We start from the raw sequence: 24,364 nt of genomic DNA on the forward strand, positions 1-24,364 counted from the left end.
AGTTTTTCCACAGACTGGTGGGATGACGGGGATGGTTTCAGGATGATTCAAGGATGACGTTTATTGAGCACTTTATTTCTATTATTTCCATATCAGCTCCACCTCTGATCATCAGGCATTAGATCCCAGAGGTTGGAGACCCCTGTCCCAGACCACAGGGAATCCTCCACAGTTTGTTCCCTGTGGTTCTTTCAACGGTGGCTTTTTGACGATGACACGTCCTCAGCCTGCAGTGGACTTCATTGTCCTTGGGTAGGAGTCCCTCCCCACAGAGAGACCCAGCCTCCAGGCCGGTGGGCTGAGCTCAGGTGGTCGCGCTGCTGCAAGTGTTCACGGCTTAGCCACGGCTCTTGCCCTTCCTTCCTCCCACACCCAGGGCTTCAGAAGACCCCCGTGGGCCCTCAGCTCACGACAGTGCCCACCAGCAGTCACTGTGACAGGCTGAGCCTCCACCTGGGGGGGTCGGAATTATCTGGGGGAGTAAATGGCTGCTGGAGAAAACTTTCTCCTCCGAGCTTGTGCTCAGAGCTTGTGCTCATTAAGCGGCAGCTGAGAGCCCAGGTCCTGGCTCTGCCCTAATCTCTGCTTCTGCTCTGGGTCCTAGAGCGACGAGCCGGTGACGTGGACTGGGACTCGGGCATCTCCCTTCAGGACTCGGGCATCTCCCTTCAGGACTCGGACCAGAGCAGGTGAGCGCTCAGGGCACACATCTTCTCTGCGTCTCTCCTGGACAGTTGTCCCTGTCCCTTCATTTCCTCTGCAGCAGGAGAGTAGGAGATGCGGAGAGGGGAGGGGACAAGCAGCTGCACCCGCAGGCAGGTCTCCTCCTGGAGGCCTCCTAGGAGGCACCCCTCACCCCCCAATGCCCAGGTGGGGCCCCTGCTCCCCGTGCAAAACCGCGGGGTACAGAGCCTGGTGCAAGGAGCACTGTAAACCACCCGCTCTGCGACGTGGGACTCATTTCCCTGCCCCGGCCTCTGTCGCTTTATCCTTCAAGAGAGCCAAGTAATAACTTGTGTCATGTACCTTTCGGACTGTTGTGGGACTGAACACAAGATCAGTTCAGTTCAGTCGCTCAGTCGTGTCCAACTCTTTGGGACCCCATGGACTGCAACACGCCAGGCCTCCCTGTCCATCACCAACTCCCAGAGTTTACTCAATGGATGTGAAAATCCTTGGGGAAAGCATGCGAATGCAAGGCTTTTACTCTGACAGTTCCTTTCCCAGTCAAGGGGTGTGCTGACTGGTGTAAAGGTCTTCATCTCTCCCAGCCTCCTGGACTTTGCTCCAGCCCCTCCATCGATGTCTGAGGAAAGCTGGGCACCTGGGGTCGGGGTGGGTGGCCGTGGGGCTGTGTCATGACCAGGTAGGCGAGAGGAGTATCTTTTGGGAGGGCAGGGGGGCCGTCTGTGAATCCATCGGTGGCTGCCCAGGGCTTGACCTCATGCTCCGTCTCCACTGCGCACCTGGCATGTGAAGCTGAGCGAGGTCTCAGGACTTGGGAGCAGCCGCATTTCCCCTTTCTGTGCAGGGATGTCACCGTCCTGAGGGTCTCGTGGTTTCTGCTGAGGGCAGAGGGCAGCAATGTTACTTCTGCAGATTCCCTGCCTGCTAAGTTCCACTTGGCTTGACCTCCCCTCCAGAATATGTGGACCCCCAGTTCCATTTTCACACAGTGAGGGCTGCCCTAGTTCAGGAGATTCAACCTCTGCTTGGCCACTGGCCTTCTCACTGACTTGGGCTGAGAGCCTGGTGGAGAGGGGGCTGTCTGGCTCCTTCCTCCCTCATTATTTACGATTTGGAATCGTAGCCTCCCCTTCTTCCGGGGGTCTCTTCCCGCCTCCCTGGCCACGATGTTCAGCCTCCCCTCACAACCACACCTAGCCCAGCCACAGTGTGGAGGCGTGTGATGGGTCCTCGTGACATCCTGTCCCCTGCCCTGCCCCTTTGTCCTTCCTGGGGAGCCATAAAGGAGACAACCTGCCTGGGCAGACACAGCTTGTGCCTAGAGGAGCCGGGGCCTCCTCTTTTGCAGCTACATGTCTCCCTGCTCCCCGCTGCTCGCACTCTGTCTTCCCTGGGTGGGAGGAAGGCTCAACTCCAGGATGTCCATGGGGGGTTGCCCAGAGGTCACTATTGAAAGAAGCCGAAGCTCCTGATTTGCATCTTAGATACTAGGTAATTAAAATACCATCTTAAAGGACAAGAACCTCAACCATGGGGGGTCGGGAGGGGCTTTCCCCCAGTCCTACAAGGAGATGGCGTTTGTGTAGAATGCTCAGGGTAGGAATTTCTGAACTGTTGTTTCACCTACCAGACCGTTTGCAGTGGGTTAGGGTCTGCAGTTTACAGTGGCTCAGCGGTAAAGAATTCACCTGCAATGCAGGAGATGTGGGTTCGATCCCTGGGTCGGGAGGATCCCCTGGAGAAGGAAATGGCAACCCATTCCTGTATTCTTGCAAATACAGGGGGTTGCAAAGTGTCAGACTCAACTTAGCAACTAAACACACACCCGAGGTATCTGTCTAGGTGTAGGCTGTGTAGGTGTGTGCATATGTATATTGTATGATGATCTCATGTGTGTATATGTGTGGAATGAGGTGGGTGCCCAGCATATATCCAGGCACAGGGTTGGCCTGGGGAAAACTGTCCCCTGGCTTGTTTAGAAGGTTGTTCACAGTGCCCCATGGACCTTTATTGGTGATCTACACCCTGCTGAGTAGACACCCAGGCTGAAGGGCCAGAAAGCACGCCTACTTCATGGAGAAAGTTCATCCATGTCCAGAGACCCCTTGGGACAGGCTTCCTCATTTGGCTGTATTCCTGAGTCTTCTGGGCAGATACTAAAGCGGTCCCTGAGACCCTGCAGGTTCCATCTCTCCCGTAAGCAGGACGGTTTTGTTGCTGCTCCTTCTCTATGTCTGAGCTTCCTGAGAGACTTTTGAAATAAGGCACACTTCCCTCAGCCCTGTACCCCTGGCCACAGGGTCTACATGGAGGGGCTGAGGACCCTGGACAGCGTAGACTCTGAGACCATGGCAGCCGTCATGATGGTCATCCTGAAAGGGCCGGGACATCAGTCAGGACGTGTTCTGGCAGTGAGCCCCTTAAGTCTCAGCATCTGAGGCATAAAAGGTCTTGTTTCACACCCAGTCAAGTTTAGCGTCAGTGCAGTTCAGTGTTAGAACCAAATAATCACCAGGTTGACGATTGATCATTAGTCTGGTCAGTAATGACCAGGTTAGCCCAGCATGTATTTATGTCCTCAGTTGTTACTGTTCTGCATGGTCGTAAGATAGGAAGCCCCAAAATGATGGTGAAACAGCAGAGCCCAAGACAGCAGACCCTTTCTGACTGGCGGGGTCGGCCCAGCTCATTGCAGGTGGTCACAAGGAGAGTCAGCCGTGGAGGCGAGACCCCCGAGATGCTGAGGGAACACCAGATATGTCCCAGGGCCAATTGGTTGTCTCTTCTCCTGAGGGACGAAAGGAGACTCCACCCCAGAGGACAGGAACCACCTGGAGGTCCTTCCTTCCGGAAGACCATGCTGACACTCAGCTCCAGCCCTTGTGCTGTACCACATCCTGACAGTGTCCTAATAACAACGTATTGACTGTTCCCATTGACTGACAGAGACCCTCTTGGGCAGAGGCTAAGTGACTTGCCTGGTGATAAAGCTATTAAGTGTTAGAGTCAGGGTTCACAGTCAAAAACACCAAGGGCTGTTCTCTAACCATTATGCTGCACTGCTACAAGCTGTCCCCACAGATCATGCCTTGGGTTAGGGATCTGGGGGCCCTTGGCCCCCTCCCTCAGCCTGGTATTCTCAAGTATAGACCAAGAAAGGGAGGTGGCAGGCTCCACGGGCTAAGCTTGTTTCTCTCCTAAGTCGCCATTGACATGATTTGGGAAATGGGGTTTTGATTTGTGGAGAGAAGACAAGGGGAGGGGTAAGCACTTCAGGACGACAGAGGACGAGATGGTTGGATGGCATCACTGACTCAATGGACATGAATTTGATCTAATTCTGGGAGTTGATGCAGGACAGAGAAGTCTGGCATGCTTCAGCCCGTGGAGTCGCAAAGAATCAGACACGACTGAGTGACGGAACAACTCAACAAAAGCACTTCAGGGAAGCCCAGCGGGGTCAGTACTGTCAGCCGTGACCTCGCTCACAGCCATGTGTGAGCACTGGACTCGTCAGAGATGGGAGGAGGAGGGAATCGAAGGGCGCTCTGCGCGGGGGCTCCGCCCCATCCATTCTTAGAAGCCTGTGGTGTCCCGTCCCCGCTGTCTGTAAAACGGCCAGGACCCGCTAGGTCTGTCCACTGTCTTGAGGCTCTGGGAGGGCACAGCGGGATTACACGTTGCCTTAGGACCCCAGCTGAGCCCTGCTTGTGCAAAAAGTATGTAAAACCAGAGGAGCAGCTGCAGTCAGCGCGATCCTCACCCCAGGCCCTGCACCGGAAGGGAGTCGATTCTTTACAAAAAAGCACTCAGCCTTGGGCCGCTGCAGGCACCAGGGAGGCCCCCTGAGGCCCGGGGCCTGCCTTGGCAAGCTTGTTGGGAAGGCGGTGCTGTGGGACCCAGGCTTGCTCTGCTTCAAATCAGGGCCTTCTGTGTGTGTCATCTTTGGGGGGCGGAGGGGCAGACCCTGACGTGTGTCTGCGGGGGCTTTAACCCCTGCTCCGCTGTGAGGTCAATTGGAGGGGAAAGGGTCTCTGGGGTTGTTTCACTTGTGCTGTGATGATGATGGAAGCACAGAGGGCTTCCTGGGTTGTTGATTTCCCCCATCCCTGTGGCGGAATTATGCCCATTTCTAGATACAGAAACAGAGGCTCAGAGGAGGGAGCCCAGTCTCAGCGTGTATACCTCATCACGAGAAAAGAAGGCGCAGACGTTTTTGGGTTTCGATTTTCAGGCCTCCATGCAGACGGCTAGCAGCCAAAACTCCCTGCCCCGAAGCTGTCTGCAGGCTCCAGTTTACAGGAGGGGCAGACAGGGAACCCTCAAGAATTTCAGAGGCCTGGGCTGTGGCTCAAGTGGTCAGGCCCACAACTGTGAGAAAACCTTGGGCTTTTAAAACTTAATTTATTACCTAGCATTACACCGTGTATAATTTCAGAAGGAATTCCCACTTTGCCCTCACTGCCCACTCTGCCTACACCAACTTTGGCTGTTGCTGGTGGATCTTCCCTCTGGAGTTCCTTGAGGGGCAAGGACCGTGCTGTTCTCTCTGGGACCCAGGACCTGCCAAGTGTCAGCACGGTACCGGCACTCAGAATATGTTTGCCAGAAGCACGCGTGTTTGAGTGTAACTGAGGGCTCACCCAGGGTGGACGCCCCTTTGGGCTTGATCGGATCTGACTGGAGCCAGTAGAGGACATTCCAGATGGGTAAGACCTGCAGACACGCATGGGAGAGGTATGCAGTGGATTGCATGGATGATATTATCAGGACACAGGGTGGGAGTGTGGGCTGAGGCCATTTTGGAGAGCCTGGGAATTTAGATTTTGGAGAAGGGAATGGCAAACCACTTCAGTATTCTTGCCTTGAGAACCCCATGAACAGTATGAAAAGGCAAAATGATAGGATACTGAAAGAGGAACTCCCCAGGTCAAACTCTGATGCTGGGAGGGATTGGGGGCAGGAGGAGAAGGGGACGACAGAGGATGAGATGGCTGGATGGCATCACTGACTCGATGGACGTGAGTCTCAGTGAACTCTGGGAGTTCGTGATGGACAGGGATGCCTGGCGTGCTGCGATTCATGGGGTCGCAAAGAGTCGGACATGACTGAGTGACTGAACTGAACTGAACTGAAGGTAGGAGGAACTGGAGAGACATTTTCTGTCTCTCTCCTCTTGACAAGATTGGGAGTGGCAAGGGCTTTCCTCCAGTTTTTCTTTGTGTCTGTGTATCCGAGCCAGTGGGCTTCCCTGGCGGCTCAGATGATAAAGAATCCGCCTGCAATGTGGGAGACCCGGGCTCAATTCCTGGAGCAGGAAGTTTGCCTGGAGAAGGGAATGGCTACCCACTCCAGCATTCTTGCCTGGAGAATCCCATGGACAGAGGAGTCCATGGAGGTCACAAAAAGTCAGACACGACTGAGCGACTAACACACCCACACCTGAGTTGGTGGGCAGGATGGGGAATGGCCGGGTGTATGCAGGATGGTCAGGGGCTCAGCTAGTCTTGGTTACACCCTTTCCTAGGTGTCTCCTCTGATATACCTGCAGCCCTGTGACTCCTGAGGGTCTCATCCTCACCTCTAGGATTCCTCATGACCCCCTGAGTCTAGGGAACCGGAAAGTCCAGAAGCTGGCTGGGGAGCCAGAATGACCTGCAGACCCCCTTATCAGGCTACCGGGTACGAGGCCACGGTGCATGGCAGCGTCCCAGCACTGCCAGGAGACGGGGTCCTCCTACCAGGGAGGGTGTGGGGTGGCAGGAGGGAGTCCTGGGCGCAAGCGTGAGAGAAGCAGCTCCTGCTCCTCCCAGGAGTCGCAGGGCTGCAGGCATACCTGAGGGCACCCCCAGGTTCAAAGTGTAATGAAGACTAGCTGAGCCCCTACCTGTCCTGCGTACTTACCCCCTGTCATTCCCCATCCTTCCCCCTGACTCAGATATACAGACACGAAGGAGAACTCGAGGAAACCCCTTGCCACTCTCAAACCTGCAAAGACTAAAACTAAAAAGAAGAAAATTACATTTAGCCACTCACCAGTGTTCCCAACTACCCACACACTCCTGAAGCATCTAGGGTTCTGAGTCCCCGTGGAGAAGGAAGGATGCTGTCCCTTCAAGCCCTCCCTCACAGCGCGTGTCACCTGCAACTTTCCTCCACATCATTGTCACATTCATACACCCCACACGTGAAAATCTCATTGGTCCCAATCTTTATGAATAGAGGGGCTCAGGAAAGTTAATTTGCTCAAGATCATTCATCTGTGAGGAGCTGGGCTGAAATTCAAGAGGAAGCCTTCCTCCATGGTCTTCAGAGGGGAATAGGCCACTGTCTCCCTACCTGGGGGTGTCTTGGTCACCTGCCTCCACCCATGCGGTGCTGACCAAGGGGACAGCCCACAGGAATTTGTTCTCCTTTTCCTTCTTCAAGAAGGCAAGGACAGAACCACTTTGCTCTCCCTAAGGAGTCGATGACCTGGGGAAGCTCTGCACACCCTCACACACATCTTTTCAAAGGGGTTCAATGCGGTGTATCCCACGCAGCCATCCGTTTTTATTTATTTGTTTTATTTTGTTGACGTATAGTTGATTTACAGTGTTGGGTTGCTTTCTTGGGTACAGCAGAGTGATTGTTATACGTATACGTATATTCTTTTTCATTTTCTCTTTCATTATAATTTATCATAGGACATTGAATGCAGTTCCCTTTGCTACACAGTAGGAACTTGTTGTTTATCCTTTCCATATACGGTTGTTTGCATCTGCTGATCCCAAACTCCCAGTCCCTCCCTCCCCCCGCCACCTGCTCTTTTAGGACCACAGGTCTGTTCCTGTGTCTGTAACTCTGTTTCTCTTTTGTAGGTAGGTTCATTTGTGTCACGTTTTAGACTTCACATGTAAGTTATATTATAGGGTATTTTTTTTTTCTTTCTGACTTATCTCAGTGTGATAATCTCTAGGTCCATCCTTGTTGCTGCAAATGGCATGATTTCATTCTTTTTTATGGCTGAGTAGTATTCCATTGTATATACATACTCCATCTTCTCTTTCTGTTCCTCTGTTGATGGATGTTTAGTTTGCTTCCATGTCTTGGCTGTTGTAAATAGTGTTGCAATGAACAGAGGGGTGCACGTTATCTTTTCAAATTATAGTTTTCTCTGGATATGTGCCATTCTTAAGGATGCCAGTCCTCCTTCTATTTCGAGAGGTGCCCATTTATTTTCTGGGTAGCAGCTTCCTTCTGCTACCAGATAGCCTCCTCCAGCTCCCTGTTCGATGGACATTGCCTTTTCTGTTGAGCCCTGTGCAGGGCTCCAAAGGTCTAGAACAAAACCCACCAAGCCCTCTCTAGCTTCAAAATAGTCTCTCGCTTCTGAACATGCCTTTGTGTGACATCCCCAAGATGACAGGGGATCTCTTTGGCAGGTGCTTTTAGTTCTCGTTCAGGGATTCCATCTTAAGCTCAGCAAGGGGGTGAGAGGAACTTAACAAAATAATGGTGCAAATAATAAAAGCAGCGATGATAATAGATGCTGATATTGATTGACTCTCATCAAGTGCCTGGCTCTGTGCTCAGCTCTTCTGAGGGGATCGGTCTCACTTAACAACTGAGCCCTTTTTTAGGAGAAGAGGAAGCCGAACCTTAACCCCTAAGTAAGCTACCAGGGTGACACAGCTAGTAAGTGGCAGCCCAGGATGAGAGGCCGGGCAGCCTGTCCCAGTGGACATGAATTTGGGCAGACTCTGGGAGATAGTGCGGGACAGGGAAGCCTGGCGTGCTGCGGTCCATGGGGTTTCAGAGTTAGACAGAACTTGGTGATGGACCAACAACAGGCTGTCCCGGAAACACACTTCTAACCTTCACTGTAGGGTTTGTTCTGTCCATGTCCTGCAGCCCTGGGAAGCAGGCGTCTATAACAGTGAGCCCACAGACCCCTGCCCACATGGAACACGTGGTCCAGAATAGGTTCCGAGCCCACTGCTGCCCTCACTCGGGGGGCTGCGCACAGTGTGACAGTAAGGACACTCTATTCGTGGCCATCTGAAAGCTCTCTAATGTGCAAAAATGGCACAGTTGCTAGGCAGAAAGGTGAAGATGTGTTTTGGTCACAATAGATGTTCCTTCTCCTTGCTGCATCCTGGACTCTGGGAAATATCAGATTCCTTTCCATCCCAAATTGTTTCCCTAATTCATGTTCTTAGGATGAAAGGGTTAAAGCCAGACTGGCTGGAGCTTATTATTTTAATCCAGGATTATGATGGCTGCAGAAGGAGGCTGCTCTGTCTCCCTGACCTCTCTGACTGGGAGGAAATGGTGGTTGTCCTGACTGGAGATCTTGAGCTGGCTATGCCTGGCTGGGAGGGGAGCTGCAGGCAGGGCTCAGCTGGCCTCTCTACCAGGAAGCGGGGCTTAGATGGAGAGACCAGAGTGGGAGGGGCTTTCCCGCTGCTCTTTGTCCTGGGGTCAGCTTAGGACGCTGTGGTTGGAAGGGCGGCTGGAAGGGCCAGGATACTCACGTGGATCTCCCGTTTTCCCCCACAATTAGCTCTTTTAGGTGTTGCTGCTTCTTGAGGGCCAAGCATCTGTGAGCCCCCTAGGAGAGGACCTCAAGTTTCCCCACCTGGCCTTGTGGTACTTCAGACTTCCTGGCTTAAGACGTAGGTTCATGAGATAGCAACGTGGATTCTCTCTCTGTACAACTCCAGCTGTTTACAGACGGGGAAACTGAGGCCCGGGGGAAGCACTCAGCCTCTTTGACCCTGTGCCCCACCCGCTGAGCTCACGAGCCCTAGGTGTGCGAGCTCTCACGCAGTGACAACAGCTGTCTGTGCTCAGGTGGAAAGTCTTTGCCGAGCCACACAGGGACCGCCCCAGCCCTGCCAGGCGATCTGCAGAGGGACCGTGGGAGTGGGGACCTTGGGCTGTAGTCACGATGGGAAGGAGTTGGCTCCAGGGCTGTGGTCACATGACAGTGGAGGGTCTGCCTCAGATAACGGAGTCTGAACCTGTCTGGCTGGCTGGGTCAGTGGCCTCGGGTGGACCAGGACAATCCAGCGAAGTTGGGGGGTGGCGAGGTGGGTGTGAGAATAGGACAGGTTCATGGGGCTGCACCTGCTTGCCCCCTGCCACTGGGGAGAAAGACCCCTTTCCAGCCACAGGGCTGTCAGGCCTGCCCACTCCAGAGCGCACCATGACCAAGAGCCGGCTGCCCTCCTGACCTTGGCCGCGGTCTGTGAAGGTGGCTGCCTCTCTCCTCCCTGCTCAGTTTGTTCCTGCATGGATGCCTCCACGCACCTCCAAAAAACCCTGCTTTTCTAATCAGTGGAGAAACCAGCTTTGTCTGCCAGAAACCAAAGCAGGGCAGCTGATGAAAAGGAAAAAAAATAAATAACAGCTCCAAGTAGAGGGAGCAGAAAGAAAAAAACAGCAAAGCTGGAAAATGGCTTCGAAACCTGGGGCGAGGCTGTGCCTGACAGCATCTGGCCAGCTGCCTGGAGCCCTCCCGGCTGCCCACCAGGTCTTGTGACAAATGCCCTCCGACAGCCGGGCGGCCACAGCTGTCACCGGAAGGCTCTGAGCGCATGGGCTGGCAGCCAGAGGCCCGTGGCTGCAGAGGCGTCGCTCCAGGCTGGTAACCTCATTATCTCTGCTGGCGGAGCCGGAGCCCCAGGGAGCACAGCTGCTCTCAGCGGTGCGTTGGAGGCCCTGCCTGCTCGGGAAGCTGTGCAGAGGGCTGCCTCGCCTCACAGGGCAGCGGGCCTTGAGAGCTCACTCTTCATTCTCTCCTGGAAGCCCTCCTGGTTCCAGAACCGTGCCTGGGCCCTGCCAGGGTCCATAGGCACAGATGGTGCCTTTATTCTGGCAGTTCTTAGTTTTAATCTTGGCCCCAAAGCAGGATTAGGTGCAAATAATGGGAAAATAAAAAGAAAGAAAGAAAGAAAAAAATCATAGACTGCCCAGTGCTCGTCCAAGGTTGTCCCAAAGAGGCCTCAGGGTTGGGCCATTTTCCACTCACATCTCTATCATCCGTCACCTAGGAAACGACTTGGTACCGTCCCCCGTCAAGACGAGGCCCCTTTCTCCAGGTGACATATGGGCTGGGGAAGGCCCGGGATTTGGCTGTCTGCAGACTGAGATGCAGGCCAGCTTGAGCCTCTAGCCGCCCAAGTCCTCCTTCTGCAGACCCTCCCTGGTGGGGACAGCCCAGCGTATGTGACAGTGAGGAAGGACAAGGGCAGCTGCAGGGGGTGCAGACATCGCATCAGAGAGTGAGTCTGGCTTCAGCCACATGCCGGCTCAGCCTGCTCTGGGACCCCGGGGCGGGAAGGAGCAGGAGGATGCGGCAAGGATGCTGGAGGCAGTGGAGCTGGCTGTCTTCTGCTCTGCTTCACTTGGTGTTCGACCTTGAGTGACACATCACATGTTCCTCTCTGCTCAGGAACACCCTCATCTGTCAGGCAGAGAGCGCACCTGCCCCCAGGCCCGCCTGGCTGCAGAGAGGGCCCTCCGGTCAGCAGGAGGCTGTGGGGCGGCTGTTATCCCTGCGACTTGCCGCTGTGTCACCGGGAGATGGCTTTGAAAAAAGGCTGCTGTCATTTTCGGCAGCTCTGGACTGGCTGGGGAGGCAGCACAACTGGGAGGTGGTGAGGGCTGCTGGAAGCAGACCCTTGTTATGATGAGGAGTGAGCCATTTGCTAACTTGGTGTGGGTCCAGCTTAGTTCCTCTCGGCCCTGACCTGATGTCTGTTGGGTTAGGATTGGAACTGAGGCCAGAAATCACCAGGACTTATAAAAATGTCATTCTCTCAGAGGAGCAGAGTGGTGATGGGCAGGGCCCTGATGCCTTGTGTCTGCGGTGAGAGCTCAGGACGGTGCGCTGTGAGCTTGAGTGGGTGTGTGTGGGTGCCGAGAGACAGAAGGAGAGAGGGAGGTGATGCGTGTAGAGACCATCTGGCTGGGCACAGGCCCAGCCCAGCAGCCCTGGGCTCTTTCCTTCCCCTCCTCCCAGATAACTCCTGCTGTCTGCCCAGGGAAGAACAATGGAGTAATCTGGAGACTCCCCTACCCTTTTCTAGATCCTCCTGGGGTCTCTGCCTCCGGTCTCTGAGCAGCTGTCCAGGGTGGGCCAGTCCCTTCCAGAGTCAGCAGGCCCCCGGCCCCAGGCCCCAGGCCCTAGGCTGGTGCCCTCCCGTGTGGGAGCTGGCCAAGGAAGGCTTCCATGCAGGGCTGTTTCTGGCACAGCCATGCTTGACACTGTTAAAGCCCTCCTAATCCATGTTATTTTCTTCTAATCCCTCCCCCCACCCGCTCTGGCCCACATGCCCCCCTGCAGGACCTTCGGTCCCAAGCCGCAGCCCGTGCTGAGCCCCAGGCATGAAGAAGCCAAGCATCTGCTGCAGAGAGCCCGCATGAAGGCCAGGACCCGGCCTGTCCGTGCCAGCCACGACATCGTGCCCACCCTTGCCCTGTGCAGCCGGTGAGTGGGGCCCGGGCCAGGCCGGCCGGTATGGGCTGCGGCAGGAGAAGAGATGGGATCCAGCCAAAATGCCAGCGCTCACTCCTCCCTGCTTGTCCGTGTGGGAGCTTTTCCCGTGTCAGGCATCGCTTTCATGCTTTTAGTCAGTTAGTACGTCTTCGCTGAGAGCCTACTGATGGCATATTAGGGAACATAACCCGAGTCTCCCTGGGGGAGACAGTCTCCAGGGAGAAAGACCAGCAGGTGGGTCAGTACAGTTCTGTGGACTGTGGTGTGGAGAGGAAAGACGTGTGTGTAGGGCTGGAAGTCTACTGTAACTCCACCTGGAAAGGAAGGGGAGGCTTGGAGGAGGTGGCTTCTAAGCTGGAGCTTGAAGGAGAAACAGATATTTACTGGGCAGCTGAGGGAGGCAGGGGTGAGCATCCCCGGGGAGAAACTGAACAGAAGCAGTATTCTCAGGAGTTGGGCCAGACGGCCCAGTGGAGGCAGTCATGGAGGCCTCCAGGACTGATGGGCAATTTGGAAGCCTCCTTTAATAGCTAGGAGCCACCAAAGGATTTCAAGCAACTGGGTAGCACCGTCACCTTTGCATTCCAGCAAAGCTGCTTTGGCTGCAGGGACGGTTGGATCTGGGGGACTAGGGGGACAGTGTGTGGTGATGGGAGGAGAGGGTGGAGATGCAAGGTTGCCCAGAGCCAGAGCAACAGGCTTAATGAGGCAGCAGAGAAGTGGTTAAGACTGGAAGTGGACCGCTGAGTTCTGGCTCTGCCACTTCCGAGCTGTGTGCTCTTGGGGAAGCCCCTGTGCCTTGGTTTGCTCCTCTGCACAATGGGAATTATACCAGACCCTGTCTTTCAGGGTTATTGTGAGGGTTCTGTGAGTTCATAGAAAGTGTTTAGAACAGCCCCTGGCATGTAGTGACTATCCTACAAGTGTTACCTCTGACTGAATCATGGAACCAACTGGATGAGGGGAGCCTGAGAAGGGGGGCATCCAGGATGGAGCCCAGGGTTCTGACTTGGTGTCTGGAGGTTCAGTGAACCCTCGGTGCAGGATTAAGCCTGGGAGGGACTGTCCACGGAACACCCACTGGAGATGCTTATCAGGCAGTTGGATACAGGAGCTGAGGAGGAGGACAGAGGTCAGACTGCAGATGTAGACATCATCCCGATCTCACAGTGGTGGGGCCATGAGGGAGGTGAGCTCGTCAGGGATGGAGAGATGAGAAAAGGACAAGTTCAAGGACGTTCAGCACTCCACACAGGTAGATGCACCTTGCATGACATCCCATCCCCATCTCTGCGCCTGTTCCGTGTACTGCGCGCCCTAAGGAATCACTTACAGGTGGAGCTGGAGGGTGCCCCTGACCTGCAGTGAGGCTGCCAGCTCAGGTCCAAATGCCCCAGGCCCCAGCAGAACCATCTGTGGCTGACCAGGCCTGTGGCTTCTTTGACGCAGTGGGTACTAGAGGGAGCGAGGATTCTTGGCGGAACTGGACGCCATGCTCTTTGATGGGGATGCTGAGCTGGCTTATTAAAGGCTGAGGACCTTCCGGACACCTTTGAGACTGACTTCAGCAAGAGCAGAGGGCTTCGGCTTGCTTCTGGGTCAGTGTCATGGTGACCTCTAGGGGAGGGGCTCAGGAGACCCTAAATCCGGGTGAGAGGTCCCCAAGTAGCTCCCCTTTTATCTCTGCATTTTGTGCCTTGTTTCTTCTGGCTGGAGGACACTAATTAGGAATGGCAGTGCCTCCTTTGAAGCATCCTGACTGTTCTTCTCTGCATGTATATGTGGCCCAGAGCCTTAGACTTCCATGGAGCCCTCCTGTTCCACTTTCTTCAGGTACTAAGGTTGAGTTGGGTAGCTGCAAAACAGGCAAGATTCTTGAGAGTCCCTTGGACTGCAAGGAGATCAAACCAGTCAATCCTAAAGGAAATCAACCCTGAATATTCATTGGAAGGACTGATGCTGAAGCTAAAGCTCCAATAATTTGGCCACCTAATGCGAAGAGCAGATTCAAAGACCCTGATGCTGGGAAAGATTGAAGGCAGGAGGAGAAGGGGGCAACAGAGGATGAGATGGTTGGATGGCATCACTGACTCAATAACATAAGTTTGAGCAAACTCTGGGAGGTGGTGAAGGACAGGGAGGCCTGGAGTGCTGCATTCCATGGGGTCACAGAGCATCAGACATGACTGAGCGACTGAACGATAACAACAAAAATCTGCAAAGGAGACTGGATGATGTAAATGTACCTTGGGACACTTCCTCTTCCCCAAATCTCATCAACAGCTCACGACAACCCCAGCCACTAACCTTAAAGTAGGTTCCCTCTCACCAGGCTCTTCTCCAGCAGTAGAAATGCAATTGAAATGCAAGGTGACCCACTTTAGCAGCTGCTGTGTCCAGAAAAGAATTACTTTGACTTGGCAGCACTGGTGAATCCTCAGAGGGTATAGCTGAAAAATCAACGCCAGATGGCTTGCTGCAGATGCTTCTAAAGGTTACGCTTGTCAGATCACCCTGGAGAGCCATGCTGAGCTAACGTGGCGATGCCACACAGGCCTGGGGCCTCATTAGATGCAGGAGTCCCTCCTCCACCCCCTCCAACCCCCGAGCCCAGAGACATCACTTGTTCCAAAGAGCAGCCTGATGAAAGCTGACGGAAGAGCGGGACAGACAGGCACAGCAGCCCCCAGAAGGTCTTCTTTATCTCAGGTCTAGCTGGAGATGGCTGGGGCCATCCTGAACAGACAGGCTTTTGCAGGAGGTGAAGAGGGGGCCAGCCGCAGCTGCATTTTCTGGAAGCGAATCAGTGTAGAAATGGAGAGCTCTTGGAAGTGCAAGCTCTTGCTACTGGGGAGACAGGCGCGCCTGGGTTGGTGTTCCTGATCCCAGGAGGGCAGAGCACACCCACCAGAGGCAGGGCCTGGGAGGGGACGCCGTAAGTGCTGGCGTCCTGTGTCAGGGGCCGGGTCGGGCTGCCTGGAGCTTGTGTGGCTAGGACAGCACTGTGGTAGAGGGGCCTCCGCACAGAGGCCATTGGGCACCAGCGTCTGAGCAGACAGGATCCTCTCGGAGAGGGATGGTTGTGGAGGCGTCAGTAGTGCCTCATGTTGACAAGGTCGCTGTTTGCTTGCTGCTGGAGTGCCTTATTCGCTCTGCCCTCGTCTCTAAGACCTTTGCCATACCTTTATGCCCTGGTCCCAGCACAGCTGGTGGGGACCTCTGGGATTCAGTAACTGAGTTGAAGGTATGTGACTGGGGCTTCACAGGTAGTGCTAGTGGTAAAGGATCTGCCTGCCAATGCAGGAGACGCAAGAGACATGGGTTTGCTCCTTGGGTTGGGAAGATTCCCTGGAGAAGGAAATGGCACCCCACTCTAGTATTCTGGCTTGGAAAATTCCACGGACAGAGGAGCCTGGTGGGCTACAGTCCATGGGGTCTCAAAAAGTCAGACACGACTGAGCAATCACGCAGCAGCATACCTCATGGGATTAAGCTGTTCTGCATCTCTCCATTTCTTCTTCTTAATGAAGGCGGTATTTGAGAATTTTATCTTATTTGTTTTGGGTGTGCTGCTGTATAGCATGTGGGATTTTGGTTCCCTGACCAGAATTGGAACATACGCCCCAACCCCTGAATTGGAAGCACAACCTTCATCATTGGACCACCAGGGAAGCCCCTCCATTTCTTCTTTTAGAACAAAAATATGATTTCTACCTTTGGCACGAATTCCAGGATGACTGAGTTCACCAGCTTGACTGTAAAGTCTAAGGTCGTTGATGTGGCTGAGAGGACCTGGAGTTCCTTCCTAGATTAGGAATATACCACCTCTACAACTGAGTGTTTTTCCTCTTAGAAAGTACAGCCCATATGCTGTCAGCAGAGCAGGGCCTTGCCCCCAGGGCCTGGTGTGGGGTGTTGTATCTAAGCTGGCGTGCTGAGTGTCTGGCGGGCCTCTCCTGCACTGGGCAGGCCTGGCAAACCAGGGCACCCTGCCCGTGCAGCAGGGGCAGAGCTGCTCAGCGGGGCTGCTCTTGTTTCTAGAGGGTGAGATGGTGCTGTTTCTCTGGCTAGAGCCTTCCTTTCTGGGCAGGAATGCTCTGGACACCTGACCCAGGAGCCCCACACTGCCAGTGAGCCCACCAGAGGGATTGTCTCACCGCGCCTTCTCAGGTCCTGTCAGGCTCAAGAGATGCAGTTGCAGATGGGGTCCTTATCCTGGGCGCCAAGGGCTGCAGCACCTCACAGTCACTTCAAGAGAACGGTCGCCAGAAGGGGGGTCAGAGGCACTTCCTGGCCATGCTGAGACGAGCAGAGAGAGACGCTGCACCTCCTCACCAGGGGTGATTCTACCCAGGAGCTTTACATCTCAGCCACACAGCCCTCTCCAAAGGCAGGCCCACAGTGACTCTGGGGGGCCCTAGGCACTCTGGCCTTCGTGACTCCTTCCTCCATACTACCTGTGTGCGTGTTCAGTCGTGTCTGGTGCTTTGCGACCCCATGGACTGTAGCCCACTAGGCTCCTCTGTCCATGGGATTTCCCAGGCAAGAATACCCGAGTGTGTTGCCATTTCTTTTTCGAGGGGATCTTCCCGACCCAGGGATCAAACCCATGTCTCCTGGATCTCCTGCACTGGCAGGCGGATTCTTTACCACTCAGCCACCTGGGAAGCCTTTCCCCATAAACAAAGTTAAAATTTAAATTTTATGACCATGCTGGCTAAAAGGTAAATATATTAATATTATATCTGAGAATGTTTTCTTTGACTTAAAAGTGTATTTATGTATTCTCTTTTGACTTTAAAAGAAACTAAAACATTTTTATGGGCCCCAGGAGAATTGTGGTTCCCAGGTACCGTGGCTATTGTGCCTGATGGAAAAGATGGCCCTTTTTGCATGTGGATTCCAGGAAACAGGATGACTGACTGTGTCAGAATCTGCTTAGATCTCAAAGCAGGCAGATCCACTTGCTTAGCAGTGGTTCTTTTTTTTTTTTTTTAAATCATCCTGGAGCAGCGCCAATTGGGGAAAATGCTGGAGTCGGGGTTGGTGGCAGGTGGGCAGGCTGCCCCTGCCCGCCGCATCCAGGGCAGTGTAACCACCTAGGGAACACCTAGCGTCAGGCTTCAGGGGGGCCCCAGAACTCGCACCGTGGCACTTCTCAGCATCCTTGGTTTAGGAAGTACTCACCCACTCCTTGGAGAAGGAAATGGCAACCCACTCCAGTGTTCTTGCCTGGAGAATTCCAGGGACGGGGGAGCCTGGTAGGCTGCCATCTATGGGGTCGCACAGAGTCGGACACGACTGAAGCGACTTAGCAGCAGCGGCAGCAGCACCCACTCCTTGGTGTGAAGTGGGGGATAAGGTACAATGCAGTGTGACACAGCAGGACCTTGGCTGTAGCTTTATTGTGCTGGCTCAGCATTCATGGCTGGGTGAGCACCAGCCCCTCTCTTGGTGTGACCAGAGGCCCCAGGTCCAAGATTTGAGGTTGTAGTGAGCTGACATGGCACAAGTGAGGGAATAAGCTCTCAGCTGTAGCTGTTTCCTATGGAGCTTTGCAGGGAATCAGTCTTGGACAATTTAACTCTGACATCTCAGGCAACCCCAGGACCCCCAAGGGTAGCATCTATGTGCCATACTCCACGCCATCTGTGATCCAGACCATACTTCCCATCAGGGTCTTGAGATTAGTCAGCAGCCTGGCTGTCGAGGCACCCAGGAAGGGGATGAATTGGAATGGTCAGGATACCCTCAGGGCCCAGGTGAGCACATGTCCACCTGAGTAAGGCAGGCAAGGCCATTTATGCATACAGAAAGCACAGCCTGGAAGGATGTACTGTCCAGACTAGTCAATGCCATGTATAGTTAAGGAAGTCAACCAGTTCAGTGGCCACTCTCCCCACTGGTTGGCATATTTTAACAGTAATTGTTAAGCATGGATGGTTTCTTCCTGCCATTGTCTGACCTCCTTTTAAAAAAATTTTTATTGGAGTATAATTGCTTTATAGTGTTGTGTTAACAAAGTGGATCAGCTATATGTATACTATATCTCCTCCCACCGCGCCCCCATCCCACCCCTCTAGGTCATCACAGAGCACCAAGTTGAACCCCTTGTGCTATACAGCGGCTTCCCACTAGCGACCTGACCCGTGCTGTGTCCACATTGAACTCCTTTCCTTTTAATTGCAAACCACACCTGTCTTTCTGTTGGGTAGCTGTAAATTTGGTGAAGAAGGAACTCATGTGAAGGCAGCCTTTTTGAGAGCACTGACATCTTTCCTCCAGAATCGCTGAAGCATCCAATTAGAGGAAGGATAAGAAAATCAGCCAATCACTCACATACGTTTCATTTATAATAAGTTGTTGGAGTATCAAGACAAGCTTGAACGAGTTGTGCTAGGAGGAGGGTATAGTTAGGGAAGCCTTGGTAAGTGCCTTTGAGGACTAAAAGCAGTAACAACACATAAAGTATGCCAGCATAGATAACTGCATGGGTACTGTTCCCAGTAATTCAAAAGTAGTTCAGTTCAGTTCAGTCACTCAGTCTTGTCCGACTCTTTATGACCCCATGGACTACACCTTGCCAGGCTTCTCTGTCCATCACCAACTCCTGGAGCTTGCTCAAACTCATGTCCATCAAGTCAGTGATGCCATCCAACCATCTCATCCTCTGTTGTCCCCGTCTTCTCCCGCCCTCAATCTTTCCCAGCATCAGGGTATTTTCAAATGAGACAGTTCTTGGCATCAAGTGGCCAAAGTATTGGAATTTCAGATTCAGCATCACTCCTTCCACTGAATATTCAGGACTGATTTTCTTTAGGATGGATTGGTTGGATCTCCTTGCAGTCCGAGGGACTCTTAAGTCTTCTCCAACACCACAGTTGAAAAGCATCAATTCTTCACTGCTCAGCTTTCTTCACAGTCCAGCTCTCACATCCATACAAGACTACTGGGAAAACCATAGCTTTGACTAGAGACAGCCTTTGTTGGGAAAGTAATGTCTCAGCTTTTTAATATGCTGTCTAGGTTTGTTATAGCTTTTGTTCCAACAAGCAAGCATCTTTTAATTTCATGGCTGCAGTCACCATCTGCAGTGATTTTGGAGCCCAAGAAAATAAAGTCTCTCAATGTTTCCACTGTTTCCCCATCTATTTGCCGTGAAGTGATGGGACCGGATGCCATGATCTTAGTTTTTTGGATGTTGAGTTTTAAGCCAACTTTTTCACTCTCCTCTTTCACTTTCATCAAGAGCCTCTTTAGTTCCTCTTTGCTTTCTGTCATAAGGATGGCGTCATTGGCATATCTGAGGTTATTGATATTTCTCCCTACAATCTTGATTCCAGCTTATGCTTCATCCAGTCTGGCATTTTGCATGATGTACTCTGCATGTAAGTTAAATAAGTAGTGTGACAATATACAGCCTTGACGTACTCCTTCCCCAATTTGGAACCAGTCCGTTGTTTCATGTCCGGTTCTAACTGTTGCTTCTTGACCTGCATACAGGTTTCACAGGAGGCAGGTAAGGTGGTCTGGTATTCCCATCTCTTTAAGAATTTTCCAGTTTGTTGTGATCCACACCGTCAAAGGCTTTAGCGTAGTGAGTGAAACAGAAGTTAGATGTTTTTCTGGAATTCTTTTGCTTTTTATGATGATCCAACGGATGTTGACAATTTAATCTCTGGTTCCTCTGCCTTTTCTGAATCCAGCTTGAACATCTGGAATTTCTCGGTTCACATACTGTTGAAGCCTAGCTTGGAGAATTTTGAGCATTACTTTGCCAGCATATAAGAGGACATAGCAGGAAAGAAGTAACAGGTCTCTAAAATCCAAGCCCCTGTCTCCAGTCAGAACCTGACCATGACGATGGTCAAAGACTAGTTCCATATTCATGGCTCCTTCTAAGAGAGAAAAACTCCCTGCAGCTTGCCTTTCCCAGCTGTTCAGGTGCTGGTCCGTCCGGAAACTGGTCTTGTGTGCCCTCTCCTTCGTGGAAACAAGTAGGGGTCACTTGGTCGTGCTAGTCCCTTCCAACCCTGACGTCTCCTGAGTCTTTGATGACAAATGGGTGGCATGGGTAGTCAGAGGAGGAGACAGCATCAAGCTGTATCAGTCAGGGTTCTCCAGAGAATGAACCAACATAATGTGTGCGTATAGAGAGAAAAAATTTTATTCTAAAAAATTGGCTCATGGTACCTAGGAAACTTGGTAAGTCCAAATTCTGCAGAGTAGGTTGGCTGGCTTGAGACCCAGGCAAGAGTTGCTACTCAAATCCAAAGGCAGTCAGCGGGCAGAAGTCCTTCTTGCTCAGGGAAGAGCAGTCTTTGTTCTATTCAGACCTTCCACTGATTAGATGAGGTCCACCATACCATGATCAACTTTGTTTGCAGTCTACCAGTTTAAGTCGGCTTCCCTGGTAGCTCAGCTGGTAAAGAATCTGTCTATAATGCAGGAGACTTCAGTTCGATTCCTGGGTCAGGAAGATCCCTGCGTGAAGGAATAGTCTACCCACTCTAGTATTCTTGGGCTTCCCTTGTGGTTCAGATGGTAATGAATCCACCTGCAATGCAGGAGACCTGGGTTTGATCCCTAGGTTGGGAAGATCCCCCTGGAGAAGGAAATGCTAAACCACTCCAGTATTCATGCCTGGAGAATTCCATGGACAGAAGAGCCTGGCGGCTGCAGTCCATTAAGTCACAAAGAGCTGGACACAGGTGATGACTAAGCACAGCACAGTTTAAATGTTAATCTTATCCAAAAAAAAAACCTTCACAAAAACATCAAGACCTGGGCACCATGGCCCAGCCAAGCTGACACATAAAATTAAACATTACACATGGCATCTATACACAGGTATGATTTCATGACTGGTAATCAAAGGCAGACAGGTTAAGAAGAAAGAGTCTAGGAAACAGTGGCAGGAGAGTTGCATAAGATAAATGGGGTGAGAAGCCTGGAGGCCTTGCAAGTGGGCCACAGCTGGAAAGGAAGGCAGAGAGGAATGTGGAAGGCCTGTGTCTTTACCCCAAAGACTGAGAACTTGATCCTGTGCCCTCTTGAGAGATGATACAATGAAGCTGAGATCCAGGAGGACCAATGAATAGGAGGCCACTGCAGGGGTCCAGGGTGAGTGATAAAAGCAGGAAAGGATGTGAGTCCCAGCTGCTCATCAGTAGATTGGTGGCGAGGTGCTGCTGGGAAAGGCAGGGAGAAGCATGGTCCTTACTTAGGTGGCCTCTGGTGGACAAGGGCCTGTAGGGTCCATTTACACAGGAATCTGAAACTCACCTGGCTCCGGGGGGCCTGGTATGAGATTTGTGCAGGTGTTTTCCTGATCTGAGCAGGACTTGACCACCAGCTACAGTGTCTCTCGGAGCAAAGGCTGACGACAGAATGTGAGGACTCTTCCTAGCCTAGTTATTGTTGTCACAGTGTTTTGGGACAGAGCGTGTGAGAGGGGCTGGGGAGGGGCAGATACAGGAGGCAGCGCTGGAACAGACGAGATGGCGAGACCAAGGAGAAACACTAGTGTTACTCTGTCTAAATTTTGTCCCAGCAAGATGCTTAGGAACCCTGAGTGAATCCGGAGAGGAGGAATGCTTAGAAACTCGACGGCAGGTCCCACATGGTCTCCATGGAAACATCTGCTCTTCCCATTAGACCTTTATAACTAATGCAGGACTGCCACAATTCATCACAGTTCACCAGATGCCCGTGATGGCCAGACTGACTTCTAAACACACACCAGGACTTCGGTATTCTTTCCTACAGTCCTCCGTTTAACAGCGTTTCATCTTAACTCAGACGGAGGCAGGCAACAGAGGCAAAGCGGAAAGTAGAGAAGGTCGTATTCATTTTGTTCAGCACTGTGTTCAGGATGGGGATGGGCCTGTAAGCTTTTCTGCTTTGCTGCTGGACTCCTGAGGAACCTGATTTGGGCAACTTTGGGTTGTAGTTTTGCCTGAGCGCTGTGCAGGACGGGGCCCCAGGGTGGACGGGTTAGTGCCCAGGGAGGAGGCTTGTACCTTCCTCTCCTCCTCCTGCTCATGACCTCTCTCCTCCTGCCTGCCCATCAGAGATGGGCGGAAAAGCCCAGCCCTGGACCCGAGGGTGACCATTGCCTGCCGAGACAACCTCCAGAATGGGAACACGAGCGACTCCTCCAGCGGGGAGTCCAGCAGCGGGCAGTGGCCGAAGCGGGGCACCTCCCCGTCCCACGTCCGCTTTGAGGATGAGTCCGCCCGGGACGCTGAGTCCCGCTACCTGGAGCGGCTGCAGCAACGTCAGCGGCAGGTGCTCAGCATGGCGGACCAGGGCCCCCTGCGCTCCAAGCCCGACCTCGCGGACTACATCCAGGCGGGCTGCCGGCGCCGGGACGCGGGCGCGGGCGCTCTGCACCCTTTGCTGGGTGGGCTGCAGCCCGGGGGCCTCTCGGCGCCGCCGCCCGCTGGGGGCAGCGAGAGGAGGTGCCGAGCCTGTGGCCACTGCATCGCCCCCGACCCGAGGGTCCTCCGGGAGCGCGAACCCGCCTGCGGGAGGGAGGGGGCGTCGGCGCAGCCCCTCAGCTCTCAGGGCCTGAGTGTCCTCCTCTCCGCCGCCGAGCCCCGGCTCCACACCGAGTGGATCCGGGAGACGCACATCGGGGAGCAGGCGCTTCCAGAGGAGGCGGACTCGGCCCTGGACAGCACCGACACCTCCGACAGCTGCCGGACCGACAGTGAGGAGGCCGGGACCTCTCAGCCCAGCAAGACCCGCCTACGGGCCTCCAGGCCTCGGGGAGGCCACAGGTGGTTGCGCAAGGCTGAGATGGAGCCGCCCGGGAGCCCTCAGGCCTCACACGACCTGCCTGGGCTGGAGCTCCTGGAGGTGTCAGATGAGGTGACAGAAGGCGCGGGCCAGACGACGGCAGGGGCTCTGCTCCCCAGAGAAGATGCTTTGTCTAAGCCTCCTGTCCAGGACTTGAAGAGGGCTTTCCCCGGGTCCCCGTGGCAGTCCGGACCAGGGCTGGAAAATCACTGGGCTCACCCCAGGGATTTTCGGACAGCCTATACCATTGCCTCTCCCATGAAGCTGGGGTCCTCGGGGCCAGGCAGACAAGGCCCGGTTATAGAAAGCCAGGAGTCTCTGGGAACTGACTGCCCGCAACAGAGCTGCACAGAGCCCTCTGCCCACCACCAGGCCCGACAGCCGACTGCTTCCCTCTGCCCTGACGGCTGGGTGCCAACCCCTCCCTCTTCAAAGAAAACCACCTCACCCGTGTCTCACAGGAAGGCAGCCCTGGCTGGGTTTCGCAGGCTGGGCAACCAGGGAGGGCCCATGGACAGCCCCCTGCCTGCTTCCAGAAGCGCAGTTCCCAGGACCTGTGAGCTCACCTCGCCACAGCCACAGCCCCACAGTCCCCACAGCAGGCACCCCCTGCGGGCCCTGTCCACCAACAACTGCAACAGCAGCATGCCCCAGGGGCTGCAGGAGCCCTGGGAAGGAGCCATGCTCGTGGGGGAGACAGGTGCCCGAAGCCAGGAGCCCGCAGCACCGCTGGAGGACCGCAGAGATGGTAAGGGATGGCCGGGGGGCTAGGGTGGTGCTAGCCCAGAGATCACAGGCTGGGTTTGTGGCCCACCAGGCACTTAACTGTTCATCTTAATAGATGACAGAGCTGTGCATTGCTCCTAGCAGCTCCCAGAGCCTGGCAGATGTTGGGGAAGTTGGCAGGGTCTGTGAGCGGGTGCAGGATTCGACATCAGCCTGGAGGCAGATTAGCCAACTCCTCCTGGGGAGGCGGTGGTAGGGATGCTAAAGGAGCTCCAAGCTCTGTGGCTGTGGGAGGCCTGGGCTTTGAGGGAATTTTACTACCAACAGAGCAGAAAGAGGCAGCAGCTCCAGGATTTACTACTTGCTTAGAGCAGCAAATGCCAGATAATCCCACAGCTAAGGTCCCTCCCCTTCAACATCGTCACTTCATACACTCATTTATTCAATACAGTTTGAGCACCCGTTACAGGCCAGGCACCATCCTAGGCCCTGCAGGGGATGCATAAGTGAATTAATTCAGCAGGAGTCTACCTCCTGAGACCCTTGGCGGCCAAGCAGGTGTGTTGTCCGGATGACACAGTGATCAGTAAGCAGAGCTCCTACAAGGAGTGCTGGGGTTGTTCTCTGGTGCTCGAGCCCTCCTAGAGCCCCAAGCCTACTGGG

The 24,364-nt window shown here is 53.8% G+C and overlaps 1 protein-coding gene across 3 annotated transcripts in view; it reads left to right on the plus strand.

The window, feature by feature from the left end:
* Positions 1 to 24,364, plus strand: part of KIAA1614 (KIAA1614 ortholog) — a 42,919-nt gene that overhangs the window by 3,215 nt on the left and 15,340 nt on the right. For 2 of the 3 annotated variants that reach the window (XM_055582864.1, XM_055582865.1), the window contains exons 3-5: positions 605 to 689; positions 12,020 to 12,163; positions 22,246 to 23,723. In XM_055582864.1, the coding sequence (XP_055438839.1) occupies positions 605 to 689; positions 12,020 to 12,163; positions 22,246 to 23,723 (1,707 nt within the window). Of the gene's footprint in view, positions 1 to 604; positions 690 to 12,019; positions 12,164 to 22,245; positions 23,724 to 23,947; positions 23,951 to 24,364 lie in introns of all 3 variants that reach the window. The other variant, XM_055582866.1, reaches the window with a different exon arrangement.

This window comes from Bubalus kerabau, chromosome 5 (genome assembly GCF_029407905.1).
Source record: "Bubalus kerabau isolate K-KA32 ecotype Philippines breed swamp buffalo chromosome 5, PCC_UOA_SB_1v2, whole genome shotgun sequence".
In the NCBI taxonomy this organism is placed as follows: domain Eukaryota; kingdom Metazoa; phylum Chordata; class Mammalia; order Artiodactyla; family Bovidae; genus Bubalus; species Bubalus kerabau.